Source organism: Heptranchias perlo, chromosome 16 (assembly GCF_035084215.1).
Source record: "Heptranchias perlo isolate sHepPer1 chromosome 16, sHepPer1.hap1, whole genome shotgun sequence".
Classification (NCBI taxonomy): domain Eukaryota; kingdom Metazoa; phylum Chordata; class Chondrichthyes; order Hexanchiformes; family Hexanchidae; genus Heptranchias; species Heptranchias perlo.
Window position 1 is genome coordinate 21774956 of NC_090340.1, and position 14672 is coordinate 21789627.

The 14672-nt window shown below is 44.3% G+C and overlaps 1 protein-coding gene across 5 annotated transcripts in view; it reads left to right on the forward strand.

Annotated features, from left to right (window-relative positions):
- Window positions 1-10572, forward strand: part of nlrc5 (NLR family, CARD domain containing 5) — a 229803-nt gene extending 219231 nt beyond the window's left edge. For 4 of the 5 annotated variants that reach the window (XM_067997778.1, XM_067997776.1, XM_067997775.1 and 1 more), the window contains exons 52-53: window positions 3299-3382; window positions 10219-10572. In XM_067997778.1, the coding sequence (XP_067853879.1) occupies window positions 3299-3382; window positions 10219-10315 (181 nt within the window). In that variant the 3' untranslated portion in view covers window positions 10316-10572. Of the gene's footprint in view, window positions 1-3298; window positions 3383-10165 lie in introns of all 5 variants that reach the window. The other variant, XM_067997779.1, reaches the window with a different exon arrangement.
- The last annotated feature ends 4100 nt before the right edge of the window (window positions 10573-14672 follow it).

The following is a 14672-nucleotide window of genomic DNA, read 5'->3' on the forward strand; positions in this document are numbered from 1 at the left end:
ATGGTAATGGGACAGGTTAAGAAACAAAAGATTGATCAGGAGTAGCTGTAAATGGCACCATTACCAGCATTAGCTGACTGAAAAAATGGGAGCAGTGGTCATGGTCTGAAGTTATTGAAATCAATGTTGAGCCCAGAAGGTTGTAAAGTGCCTAAACGAAAGATGAGGTGCTGTTCCTCGAGCTTACACTGAGTTTCATTGGAACAGTGTAAAATGCCGAGGTCAGAGTAGGAGTGAGAAGGGGAATTAAAATGGCAAGCGACCGGCAGGTCAGGGTCACGCTTGCAGACAGAGTGGAGGTGTTCAGCAAAGCAAATGCATGTTGCTGTTGTCTTTTTTAAATTATTATTAGATGAAAGTGTATGTAGTGATGAACATAACTGCCTTACATGCTCTGTCACCCCAGAAGCTTGTGGCTCTATCCTTACACTTTAGTAGGAAGCATTAACCGCAGTACGAGCTCAGATAAACGGGACTGGTGCAATTCTCAGCATGATCCTGCAGGTGGCGGTGTTTAAGTGCTGAATGGAAAGTGTGGATAATTTATATTGACGGCTCTGGATGATTCACTGTCGACTTTACCTAGCCTTCTACATGTATATTGGTTCTTTATTGAGCTGACAGTTCAAGGGGTCAGAGTGCATCCCATCCTACCCTAACCCTAATGCCTGCCGTCCCAGAAACTTAAAACTCCAATGTAATAACTGTCACAACTACTGTTTGACCATTATTGCTGCTCTCCTAACGTTCTTTGAATCCTGGTCCTTAACCAGCCATTCTCCCTACTGCCGGATGCCTGGATACCAGCAGGTGTTGGGGAAGTATAACCACAGGGAAAATTAGAACATTATTATTTCACCCTCATTGGGTCTATGTTATGGAAATAGTCCTCACATCCCTGCACTTAAGTATTCTCAAAAAGCACCCATTTTGGATATTTTTTTGGACTCTCAGAATCTTGATACCCCATCCCACAATTAATCATCCCAGAAATTCCCTGTACTTATCCCAGCTATTTTCTTTACTGTCTGTATTTATTATACTTTAACTTCTTGTTCATTGCTCTCTCCCTCTCTCCATTTTTCTCCCTCTCTTTCCCTCTTTTAAAATGTCACCACTGATCATCTTAACTGTGACAATCAAATGAATGGCCTGAATTTGAGAGACAAGGCATTGTTTACAATATTTTAAAATGGATGGTGGTGTTATTATTGAGTACTTCCGGGGGTGGGGTAGGGTCGTGATATTAAAGCCACTTGTCAGAAATCAGGCCAGCACAACTGAGGAGATGTTTGTCAGATCACAGCCCCTATCTCCACCCAGAAAGTGTTGTCTTTAATACTCTATTATTAAGGTCAGTCCATTGACAGGGAAAAAACATTGCCACATTTTGATTATCTTAATGAAGCCTGGACATCAGCACTGTCCCCATTTCACAGTGTAATCAAACCTATTAACCTGCAGACCGCTACGTAGAGATTTCTACCATCTAAATACATTTGCAAGCAGGCTAAAGATTTGGAATAATTTAAAAACATATATACACTTCAAGCTGAATTCTACATGGTGATGTGTGTTCTACCTTCAAAAGAGTAGTCACTAGACTCGCCATTGGAGGAAAAATCTTTTCCCTTGGATCTCTGTGAAGTTTCCTTTATATTAACCTCTGGACGTGAGTTAACTTTCAGCCCAGTGGAAATCTCAGGGAGTAACTGGATACACAGTGGAACTAAGGCTTAAATTCAGATGTGAAATCTTTCTTTGGATAATGAAGGCTTGTTTATTTTTTGAATTACAGAATATTGTGTAAAAATGAGGCAGTGGCATTATCTAACTCTCCAAATTCCAGTATGGGATGAGTTTGTCTGAACTTCCTCGCCACTATTTTAGTGGAAGGGTCAACCCGTTCAAAATAAACTCTGTTAATACAGCGGACAGAGGAATTTCAGACAAACTCATGAAGTGCTCTCTCATTTTCAACACCTCCATTGGATCTTCTCTGAGCCTTCTTTGTTCTAATGAAAAAAGCCTCCATGTTTCTCTAGTCACACTCCCAACAGTGTACGATCCTGAGTTGGGCCTTGCACAATTTGTGGCAGGTAAGGGTGCTGAGGTTTCTGGGTCCATATCTCTTGCCATTTGTGCTCCATTAAGACTTGGGTCTCGTTCCCAGAAAGTCTTCAGGTTGCCTGTGTGTTTAGTGTCGCAGGGTGGAGATGTGTCTTGTGGGACAATCAGGGAGTGATGGAAGATTTCCAGGAGGATAGGCTAGTACTGAATCTACAAACTGTGTTCTGGAGGTAGCCAATTTGTCAACTAACTGTCAGAAGGGCATACTATGGCCCTCATGGAGGAACTGATCCAGTCCAGTAACGTCCTTTCTTGTGCCAGGCTCTGAATCTGCTTGAGCTTAATGCTCTTGAAAGTTCTCCATTGCACCTGACTGGAGAGAACCAGACCAACCCATGGAGACCTTCAGGAAGGGCCAGGCCTCTCTCCAGTCAGGGAGGGTTCATGGGGCATTGTGATGCATCTGGGACCCTATCTGCCTTCTCTGAAAGTCTGTGAACAAGTTGGCCATCCAAATAGAAAAACCAGTTCCTGGGATAAGAAAGCAGACTAGCACATGGGTGGAGGTGATAGGAATAAATCAACAACAGGAATCTACCCATAGGAAGCAAGGATAGTGACCACAACCAACGAGACCATGAATTACCCAGACCCATTATTCCCTGACCCAGCTGAACCTTTAGGATTAAAAAGCAACAAATTGCCACAACTCTTGAACCTGCATTACCCATAGAGCGAGCATGATAAGGAGCCTTAGTGTATCAGTGTACTCCTGCAGCTAGCACATGTAACCAAAATGTACAAGAACTTCATAAAATGTATATGTAAATGTAAACTCTTCAAGATATCATATAAAGAATTCTTGTTGTTTTGTTGAAGTATCAGAAACATCACAGCCCCCAAACCTCAACATTTTGATTATGTGAGGTCTTGACACTGAAAGCTTTGCTGCCCTGTCTCTTTGTGCAAATCTCTAATTTAATGTTGAATTGCTCGCTGCTATTCGTATAACAAACCCAGCCCAAAATGAACACTTGCAATTGCCATGAATTGTTTTTAGGCTCTCTGGTAACCAAGTTCCGAGCAAACTTTGGAAATCAAATGGAGGGCTCATGTGAGTTACCCTCGCAAAATGTTTTGCTATTTTTAGGGTACATGTGTTTTCTGTTGCCGTTGAGACGTGTGCATTAATCTGAATAACAAAACATTTTCCCCTCCTTTATTCCAGTTTGGAAGGGAACAAAATCACAGCAGCTGGAGCAGAGAAACTAGCAGCGAGTCTCCACCGATGCTCCTTTATTGAAGTCATTCGGTAAGTGCTGGAACAATAGCTTATATAATGAACTGACTCTTGCTCTGATGGATGAGTGTTCAGAGAATGTGTTAGGTAAGGGTGTGTGTGTGCTTCAACTTTCCCACTTATGAAACATGAAGCTATTTGTAACCGGCAGCTGATTCCCTGATTAAGCGTATAAAAACTACAGACAAATACATAGTGACCTTGCTGTGTCCTGTCGCTTTATTGTGTGAAAGTTGGTGAGAGGTGGGGAAGGGAAGAAATACCAGATTGTGATCCGCCATGGATAGCCGAGAGGTAGCAACCTTTCCTCTCTCCTCCCCGCCCCCATGAATGCCTCAGTGCCCCCACAAAAGGTGGAGTAGTGCAATTGGAGCAAGGGGAGAATGATCTCTCACCCCAAACCCTGTAAGGGGTGACCACCAAGTTTGAGGCTTCACCTCTGAGCATACCCCTCCCAGGGCTGTAGCCAGTGAACCATCTGGACCAGGGGTGGGGTCAAGCTTCTGTCACACACGTGCATACCATGGCACCTCACAGACCACATTTAAAGCCACATTCCTAATCATTTTCATATATCTCAAGATGCTAATCCCAGCAGGTTTTTCTGTTCTGATTTAGTAACAGGGGAGTTCTCCCCAGTGTCCTGGCCAATATCTATCCCTCAACCAACATCATCTCATTGCTGTTTGTGGCAATTGGCTGCTGCTTTTCCCAACATTACAACAGTGACTGGACTTAAAAAGTACTTCATTGGCTGCAAAGCACTTTGGCACATCTTGAGGTTGTGAAAGGCACTATATAACTTGATAGAGTTTTTTGATGAGGTAACAAAGAGGGCAGATGAGGGCAATGCAGTTGATGTGGTGTATATGGATTTTCAAAAGGTGTGCCAAATAATAGGCTTGTCATCAAAATTGAAGCCCATGGAATAAAAGGGGCAATAGCAGCATGGATACAGAATTGGCTAAGTAACAGGAAACAGAGAGCAGTGGTGAACGGTTGTTTTTTGGACTGGAGGGAGGTGTACAGTTGCTTTCCCCAAGGGTCGGTACTAGGACCACTGCTTTCCTTGATAGATATTAATGACTTGGACTTGGGTGTTCAGGGCACAATTTCCAAATTTGCAGATGACACTAAATTTGGAAGTGTAGTGAACAGTGAGAAGGATAGTGATAGACTTCAAGAGGATATAGACAGGTTAGTGGCATGGGAGGACACGTGGCAGATGAAATTTAATGCGAGGTGATACATTTCGATAGGAAGAATGAGGAGAGGCAATATAAACTGAAGGGCACAATTCTAAAAGAGATGCAGGAACAGAGAGATCTGGGAGTATATGTGCACAAAAGGTGGCAGGGCAGGTTGAAAAAGCGATTAGAAAAGCATACGGGATCCTGGGCTTTAAAAATAGAGGCATAGGGCCCGATGTTAGGAGGGAGGTGGGTTGGCAGCAGGGGGCCAACTGGGCGTGTGGGTAACACGCCCAGTGAAATCGGTGGGTTTGGCATGCGATTGTAAGTAAATTGAAGCCGCATATCTTGGCTTCCGGGTTTCGCGCTGGAAAGCTGCGCAGCGGGCGGACTGCACAGCCGCATCATAGGCTGTCAGCTGGAGGAGCCCTATTTAAAGGGGCAGTCCTCCACTGACTGATGCTGCAGAAAATAGACAAAATTACAGCATGGAGCAGCCCAGGGGGAAGGCTGCTCCCAAGTTTAATGATGCCTCGCTCCAGGTTTTACTGGATGGGGGGAGGAGGAGGAGGAGGAGGAGGAAGAGGGAGATCTTCCACCCGGTGGGCGGGAGGAAGTGGCCTGCCTCTGCCACCACGGAGGTCTGGCTCGAGGTGGCAGAGGAGGTCACCAGCACCACCAACATATCACGCACCTGCATACAGTGCAGGAGGCGCTTCAATGACCTAACCAGATCAGCCGAAGTGAGCATCTTACTCATTCCCCTACACTCCGTCTGCCACATCACCGCCCCCACCCCACATCTCCTTCTGCACTGCCAACACTACTCTATCACATCACTCCTCACACCCACTGAACCCTCATCCTCATTTTACCTGCACTTCCTCACCTCGCCAGTACTCATCCCACCACTACCACTCAACCCAATCCTCATACAAACTCATGGCTCCATCTCATACTCACCCTTTCATGCATCTCTTTCACAGTCAGCCTCATCCAACCTGCCACTACCTGTGCTGCAGCCACAGGGCATGCATCACATATGTGTAGTAGGAAGCATAAGGCAAACGTGTCGTGAGCATGAAGGGGATGCATAAAGGGTTTGAGGATTTGTCATGGTTTTTACTTATATTTGATTTCTGATCAACTCACATTACATATTATATGGTCACCACTACCGCCACGCCTTGGCCATTCTTGACTGGCTTGTGCAATAAGGCCCTTTCATGAGGTTCTCCATGAACACCCTTGATGCCTCCCATTGGGTCACCCTACAGTGGGTGTATGTGTAGTTGCACGACTACTTTGTGCAGGTGCCTGTTGTGCAGCACTGTGTTGTGTAGCTCCACGTGGCAAAGGTGGACGGCGTGCCTAGCGAGGCTGGTGATGTTGCTCGTCCTCCATTGGAGTGATGAATGCAGCCATGGAACCCTCCCCCACCCCATCCTGATGGTGTGAGTGTGAGGGGGTCCGCAAAGTAGGTAAATGTGTTTGGACAGCAGAGTTTAGGGTATGATGTAATAATTTTGAGTGTGAAGACAACAGTGTGGCAGGCAAAACTTTGTCAGAGGTGACAGAGTGCCCTGCTGCAATGAATGAGGTATCCCCCCAACTGTCAAGAAATCCTCTGCATCTCCCAATGGCTGCTGACTGAAGCACGTCTGCAACAACAGGGAGTGTTTCCCACAGCATGGAAAACACGCTGAGAAGAGTCCAAAATCACATCCCTGCTAAAATCTCTTCCCAATGAGGTCTGTCAATGACCTCAAGTACTCCCCCTAACTATCTAAACTGTCATCCCGCCGGCTTTAATTGCCGGTGGGAGTCCCGCATGCGGGGGCTGCGCGCGCACCGATTCGCATCATTGGGGAACCCGGAAGTGGGCAGGTTGGAGCCGGGCTCCGGACCCGCTCCGGGATTCCCCAATTTTAGGAACCCCCCCGCCACAAACGCACCCGCTCAGCCATCCCAAAATTGACCCCATAAAGTACAAAAGTATGGAAGTCATGATGAACCTTTATAAAACACTGGTTCAACCACAACTGGAGTTTGTATCCAGTTCTGGGCACCGCACTTCAGGAAAGATGTGAAGGCCTTAGAGAGTGTACAGAAGAGATTTACTAGAATGATTCTGGAGATGAGGGACTTTAGTTACGTGGATAGACTGGAGAAGCTGGGGTTGTTCTCCTTGGAACAGAGACGGTTGAGAGGAGATTTGATAGAGGTGTTCAAAATCATGAAGGGTCTAGACAGAGTAGATAGGGAGGAACTGTTCCCATTGGTGGAAGAGTCAAGAACCAGAGGATATAGATTTAAGGTGATTGGCAAAAGAACCAAAGGTGATATGAGGAAAACCTTTTTTTTACACAGTGAGTGGTTAGGATCTGGAATGCACTGCCCGAGGTGGGCGATGGAGGCAGATTCAATCATGGCTTTCAAAAGGGAACTGGATAAGTAATTGAAAGGAAAAAAATTGCAGGACTACGGGGATAAAGCGGGGGAGTGAGACTAGCTGGATTGCCCTCGCCTAGAGCCGGCATGGACTCAATGGACCAAATGGCCTCCTTCCATGCTGTAACCTTACTATGATTCTATGATGAATGCAACTTCTTTCTTTTATAGAGTTTATCCACCACTGAGGCAACAACACTAAAAACAGCCCTTTGCAAACCTCCAGAACCACAAAAATTCAAACAGGACAAATCAGCAAATAAGAAGTCTAAGCGCAAATAGGACAGAGTTGCCTAGACTTTGAGGACCAAACTGGTAGGCTTGGAGGTTGTGTGCGATCTCAAGGCTGAAGATTGGGGCTTCTTGGTCTAGACTATTCCAATACAAAATGTCACCTACCCACTTGCAACAACCTCATCAAACATTGACAATCAATGTGTGATGATTATGATATGTCCCTAATATTTATGTAAATACACTGTGAGCAGCATGTACCAGGGTTTCACTATTATCCAACAAGGGTATGGTTGTCCAAATTCCTTTTTTAAAGAAAAATGTCAAAATTTCTTTGGGATCGTATTGAGGGTTTTCAAGCTAAGTCCCACAGCCCTGAACCAGTCTTCATTCCAATAAATAAGTCTTTTATTACGTGCCCAGAGACAACAGAAGGAAAAGAGCAGTGTCAGAGTCTGACTATAACCAGTGCAGTGCAGTCAGTAGAAGAAACCTGAAGCTTTGATGTGATTCAGCCAAGCTTTAGAACAACAACTCCCCATCATCAATATTGCAGCTATACTGTTGAAGCTGTGCAATATCCATCCAGTAAAAAGTTTCTGCCATTACTATTTCGCATGATGGCAGACGAGTTTCTGTTGACTTTTTTCTTAATGTTTTCTCTAATTTTTCTCCTCCTGAAAGTTCAGCCTCATCCATGGGCAACAACATTCTCTTGTGTCTTACCTAAGTGGCTATTTCTCATGTGTGAGCTGAGACAGTGCTTTTTGGCAAGCTATTTAACCATGGACGCATCACAGCTGAGCCTGACCCTGCCTTTATCCGAAGGCCACACCTGCCCACCGTCCTCCAGGGGTCACTAGATGGCAATCCGGAGAAACCAGCTCTGGTATATTCCCCCTCCGCTCCTTTCCCTCCTCTCCATAGACTAGGGATGTTGACACTAGTCTGAAAATCCTTTATGGATGCCCCAGATAAGGTCAGCCCGTTTAGCACAGGTCAATGATTGAACCTGGAACTTCCCTAGTCTGTATGGCGCAGTATCACACCAGGCAGCGCACTTAATCACTGACCCAATGGGGTAGCCCGGTAACATATTTAACAATATTTTCTCCACAGTGTAGAAAAAATAAATTTTAAAAGTCTGCTATTTTTGCTTCATTGGCAAGGCTGTGCAGTGTAGAGTCTTTCATGAACACCTGACATGGGATACTCTGGATTGCTCACACTTTATTACAGGCTTATTTAAACAAAAAAATCTTCTTCAGCCACGACAGGCTGTCAGTACAGAGTGTGAGCAAGTGTTTTAATGATTGTCGGTAATATCCCCGAGAAATGAGCTGTCATAGAAACAGTTTGGGCAGTTCCACCAATCCTACACAATGAATTAAACATCACGCAGACAGTCATAGAATCTTACAGAACAGAAGGAGGCCATTTGGCCCATCGTGCTTGTGCTGGCTCTTTGAAAGAGCTATTCCAATTAGTCCCACTCCTCTGCTCTTTCCCCATAGCCCTGCAATTTTTTTCCTTTTCAAGTATTTATCCAATTCCCTTTTGAAAGTCACTATTGAATTTGCTTCCACCACCCTTTCCAGCAGTGCATTCCAAATGTTTCTTCATGTCGCCTCTAGTTCTTTTGCCAATTACTTTAAATCTGTGTCCTCCGGTTACCGACCCTTCTGCTACAGGAAACGGTTTCTCCTTATTTACTCTATCAAAAACCTCATAATTTTGAACAGCTCTATTAAATCTCCCCTTAACCTTCTCTGCTGTAAGGAGAACAACCCCAGCTTCTCCACTCTCTCCACATAACTGAAGTCCCTCATCCCTGGTACCATTCTAGTAAATCTCTTCTGCATCCTCTCTAAGGCCTTGAGATCCTTCCTAAAGTGTGATGCCCAGAATTGAACACAATACTCCAGCTGAGGCCTAACCAGTGTTTTCTAAAGGTTTAGCATAACTTCCTTGCTTTTGTACTCTATGCCTCTATTAATAAAGCCAAGGATTCTATATGCTTTTTTAACAGTTAATCACACCTTAGTGAGGATCTTGATGAGAAAAAATATCTAAATTAATTTAACAGCCACTGAAAACAGTAAATTATTTGATCTATAGTTAAGAAAAATATTGAATACTAAAAGAAATGAAATGTGCCTTTTTAGTGGAAAAACAGACAATCATGCACTGATTTACACGTTTTTGCAGTTATGTTTTTTAACACTGTGTTTACAGGAGAATACATGTGATTTAATACGTCTGACAACATTGTTGTGTATATTGGTGTAGCAGTTGTGCATGTTTCAGGAGCTGGGTGGCCATTCTGTGCACACATGAAACCATTGTAAACAATTTTACAACACCAAGTTATAGTCCAGCAATATTATTTTAAATTCACATTTACCTGAGGAAGGAGGAAGTCTCCGAAAGCTTGTGAATTTAAAATAAAATTGCTGGACTATAACTTGGTGTTGTAAAATTGTTTACAATTGTCAACCCCAGTCCATCACCGGCATCTCCACATCACATGAAACCAGTCAGTGGGATAATGACAAGCTGCTATAGGCTTCATAAGGGCATCAGTTGCAATAAAAAATAACTGAAAATGAAGCTAAAGTTCACTGGATCAGCAGTGAAGCACAAATGGAATTGAGTTACCGATCGACCATGATCCAACTGAATGGCGGAAGAGGCTTGAGTGCCTGAGTGGCCTACTCCTGTTCCCATGTAACCAGACTGATGTTGCTTCATTCCTCAAGCTGCCTGAAGGTGACAGTCTTACCACAGGTTAATTGATGAATGTAAATGTTCCGACCCTGCAAGTTTTCTTCAATCCATCTTGCAGGAAGCTGAATTAAGATGGACCAACAGTACTGAGGGTTATTGTTGTGCAGCGCTGAGTGCATTCTTTCAACTGTAGGTCAGCAAAGAGAACATGGTCATTAACCAAATGTTACCGCCCTATCTATACAGGTTGTGGAAGAACAATTTATCGAAGGAAAGGGAACAGATCCTACAGGAACAAGATTCAAGACTAAATTTCTTCTCCGTTTACAGCAGCACTGAATAACACAGGGAGGTCTTCCAGGTTATTTATATTAAAGTTGCATTCTCTCCCGATTCTCCCCCCCCCCCCCACCCCCCCCAACAAAATAGATAGTTCTTCCTCCCCCTCCTTTGCCTGTGCCCATGAGTGTTAGCAGTGATGATTTTTGCACTATTTCATGCACTTTGACTTCACCGCTGTTTTTTCTACGTCTTATTTATTGTATTTATTTTAAGACTTTTACATGCCATGTAAATAAAAAAAAAATTGTACATATTTAATAGATTTGTCCCTCTTTGTTTTCCTCACTCGGTTTTCACTTATTTGTCATTTTGTATGTGTAGCAGAATTGTTGAAAGGTGATTCATTGGGCCATTTTATTTTATTTTTGTGTTCTGTGTTTTATGTTAGGCCTTGCCCGCCTTGCCTTTTTCTGCCACTTCTTCACCACATAGTTCCTCTTGTAAAGGTTAGAGCTTCCTCCCTGTGAGGGATCCCAGGCAAAGGGCTCGTATCTATTCTCTCTCTGTTGTAACAGAGTATCAACGGACAGGCAGAGATTTTGACATGCAGAGGAGGGGTTAAATTTCCTTTTTTATGGGGAAATGCCTGTGTTTTTCCATAATTAACGACCCTCTAAAGAAATCATGGGAATGTTTGATTTTGAAATGTGTGATTTCTAGAAAATTATTTTGTTGTTTAGAAAGAAGCACAGACTTTTTTTTGTTAAACAAGGAATTTCAAAGTCGAAAAGTCACCCGGTCCAGTTGGGATGCTGAGGGAAGTATGGGTTGAAATTGCGGAGACCCTGGCCACAATCTTCCAATCCTCCTTAGATATGGGGGTCTGAGGACTGGAGGATTGCAAATGTTACACCCTTGTTCAAAAAAGGGGTGCAGGATAAACCCGGCAACTACAGGCCAGTCAGCCTAACGTCAGTGGTGGGGAAACAATTAGAGACACTAATCCAGGACAAAATTAATTGGCACTTGAAAAAATATGGGTTAATAAATGAAAGCTGGCTCAGCTTTGCTAAAGGCAAATCATGTTTGACGAACTTGATTGAGTTCTTTTGAACCCATGGAATTAAAGGGACATTGGCTGCATTGATGAGAAATTGCCCAAGGAACAGAAAGTGGAGAGTAGTGGTGAACAGTTGTTTTTCAGACTGGAGGGAAGTGTGCAGTGATGTCCTCCAGGGGTCGGTGTTGTGAACACTTCTCTTTTTGATATATATAAATAACCTGGTCTTGGGTATAGAGGGCATAATTCATAAGTTGGCAGATGACACAAAACTTGGAAATGTAGTAAACAGTGAGGAGGATGGTAACAGACCTCAGGAACACAGACAAACTGGTGATATGGCAGACGAAATTTAACGTAGAGAAGTGTGAAGTGATTCATTTTGGTAGGAAGAATGAGGAGAGGCAATATAAACTAAATGGTACAATTTTAAAGGGGCTGCAGGAACAGAGAGACCTGGGGATGTACATACACAAGTCTTTGAAGGTGGCAGGACAAGTTGAGAAGGCTGTTAAAAAGGGCAAATGAGATCCTTGGCTTTATAAATAGAGGGATGGAGCACAAAAGCAAGGAAGTTATGCTAAACCTTTATAAACACTCGTTAGGCCCCAGCTGGAGTATTGTGGCCAATTCTGGGCACCACACTTTATGAAGGATGTCAAGGCCTTAGAGAGGGTGCAGAAGAGGTTTACTAGAATGGTGCCAGGGATGAAGGACGTCAGTTATGTGAAGAGACTGGAGAAGCTGGGATTGTTCTCCTTAGAACAACCTCACGGACAACCCCACGGACAACTTCACGATGCTCCACTTTTCCAGCTTCCACCCTAACCACGTCAAAGAGGCCATCCCCTATGGACAGGCCCTGCGAATACACAGGGTCTGCTCAGACGAGGAGGAACGCGATGGACACCTACAGACGCTGAAAGACGCCCTAGTAAGAACGGGATATGATGCTCGACTCATCGATCGACAGTTCCGACGGGCCACAGCGAAAAATCGCATAGACCTCCTCAGAAGACTAACATGGGACGCAACCAACAGTGTACCCTTCGTCGTCCAGTACTTCCCCGGAGAGGAGAAACTACGCCATGTTCTCCGCAGCCTTCAACATGTCATCAATGATGACGAACACCTCGCTATGGCCATCCCCACACCACCACTACTCGCCTTTAAACAGCCACCCAACCTCAAACAAACCATCGTTCGCAGCAAATTACCTAGCTTTCAGGAGAACAGCGTCCACGACACCACACAACCCTGCCACGGTAACCTCTGCAAGACATGCCAGATCATCGACACAGATACCATCATCACACGAGAGGACACCACCCACCAGGTGCACGGTTCATACTCCTGTGACTCGGCCAACGTTGTCTACCTCATACGTTGCAGGAAAGGATGCCCCAGAGCATGGTACATTGGCGAGACCATGCAGACGCTGCGACAACGGATGAACGGACACCGTGCAACAATCGCCAAACAGGAGGGTTCTCTCCCTGTCGGGGAACACTTCAGCAGTCATGGACATTCAGCCACCGACCTTCGGGTAAGCATACTCCAAGGCGGCCTTCGAGACACACGACAACGCAAAATCGTTGAGCAGAAATTGATAGCCAAGTTCCGCACCCATGAGGACGGCCTCAACCGGGATCTTGGGTTCATGCCACACTACACGTAACCCCACCAGCGAACAAATGTTATCTGTTTTTAATATAACGGGTCATTGACTGTCTTCCTTCTCTCTCTCTCTCTTTTTTTGGGGGGTTTGTATATTCGGTGCCCTTTTAGGTGACACCTTTCTGTCTGCTCACTGTGATTGCCTTGGCAACGGGCAGTAATCACCAGGCATTGTTCTGTGATTTTCAAATGCGAAGAATTCGAAAATTTCATTTCCACACCGTTCACCTGACGAAGGAGGAAGCCTCCGAAAGCTTGTGGAATTTAAAATAAATTTGTTGGACTATAACTTGGTGTTGTAAAATTGTTTACAATAGAACAGAGAAGGTTAAGAGGAGATTTGTTAGACGACTAATTGGAATAGCTCTTTCAAAGAGCTGGCACAGGCGTGATGGGCTGAATGGCCTCCTTCTGTGTTGTACCATTCTATGATTCGATGGGGGGAGTTTTAACACTCCAAGACGGGCGGGAGAGGGGTTGGGGGGGGCGGTGGTGGGGAGTTAAATTCTCAAAATTGTGAAACCCGACCACGAACGCATCTATGTCCGGTTTAACGTTCGAATTCAGCAAAGGAGAACAAAGAGATTGTTTAAGAGGGGAAAAATAGAGTATGAGAGTAAACTAGCAGGGAACATAAAAACTGAGTGTAAAAGCTTCTATAAATATGTCAAGAGAAAAAGATTAGTGAAGACAAATGTAGGTCCCTTACAGTCAGAAATGGGGGAAATTATAATGGGGAACAAAGAAATGGCAGAACAATTAAACACATACTTTGATTCTGTCTTCACAAAGGAGGACACAAATAACCTCCTGGAAATGTTAGGGAACCAAGGGTCTAGTGAGAGGGAGGAACTGAAGGAAATCAGTATTAGTAAAAAAAAATAGTGCTAGGGAAATTAATTGGGCTAAAGGCTGACAAATCCCCAGGGCCTGATAATCTACATCCCAGAGTACTAAAGGAAGTGGCCCTGGAAATAATGGATGCATTGGTGATCATCTTCCAAAATTCTATAGACTCTGGAATAGTTCCTACAGATTGGAGGGGGCAAATGTAACCCCACTATTTAAAAAAGGAGGGAGAGAAAAAACAGGGAATTACAGACCAGTTAGTGGGGAAAATGCTAGAGCCTATTATAAAAGATGTGATAACAGAACACTTGGAGGGCATTAACGGGATTGGACAAAGTCAACATGCGTTTATGAAAGGGAAATCATGCTTAACAAATCTCCTGGAGTTTTTTGAGGATGTAACTGGTAGAATAGATAGGGGAGAACCAGTGGATGTGGTGTATTTGGATTTTCAGAAGGCTAGTGATAAGGTCCCACACAAGAGGTTATTGTGCAAAATTAAAGCACATGGGAGTGGAGGGAATATACTGGCATGGATTGAAAATTAGTTAACAGACAGGAAACAGAGTGTTGGAATAAACGAGTCTTTTTCCGGGTGGCAGGCAGTGACTAGTGGGGTACCGCAGGGATCGGTGCTTGGGCCCCAGCTATTCACAATATATATCAATGATTTGGATGAGGGAACTAAATGTAACATTTCCAAGCTTGCAGACGACAAAGCTGGGGTAGAATGTGAGCTGTGAGGAGGATGCAAAGAGGCTCCAATGTGATTTAGACAAGTTGGGTGAGTGGGCAAGAACAGGGCAGATGCAGTATAACGTGGATAAATGTG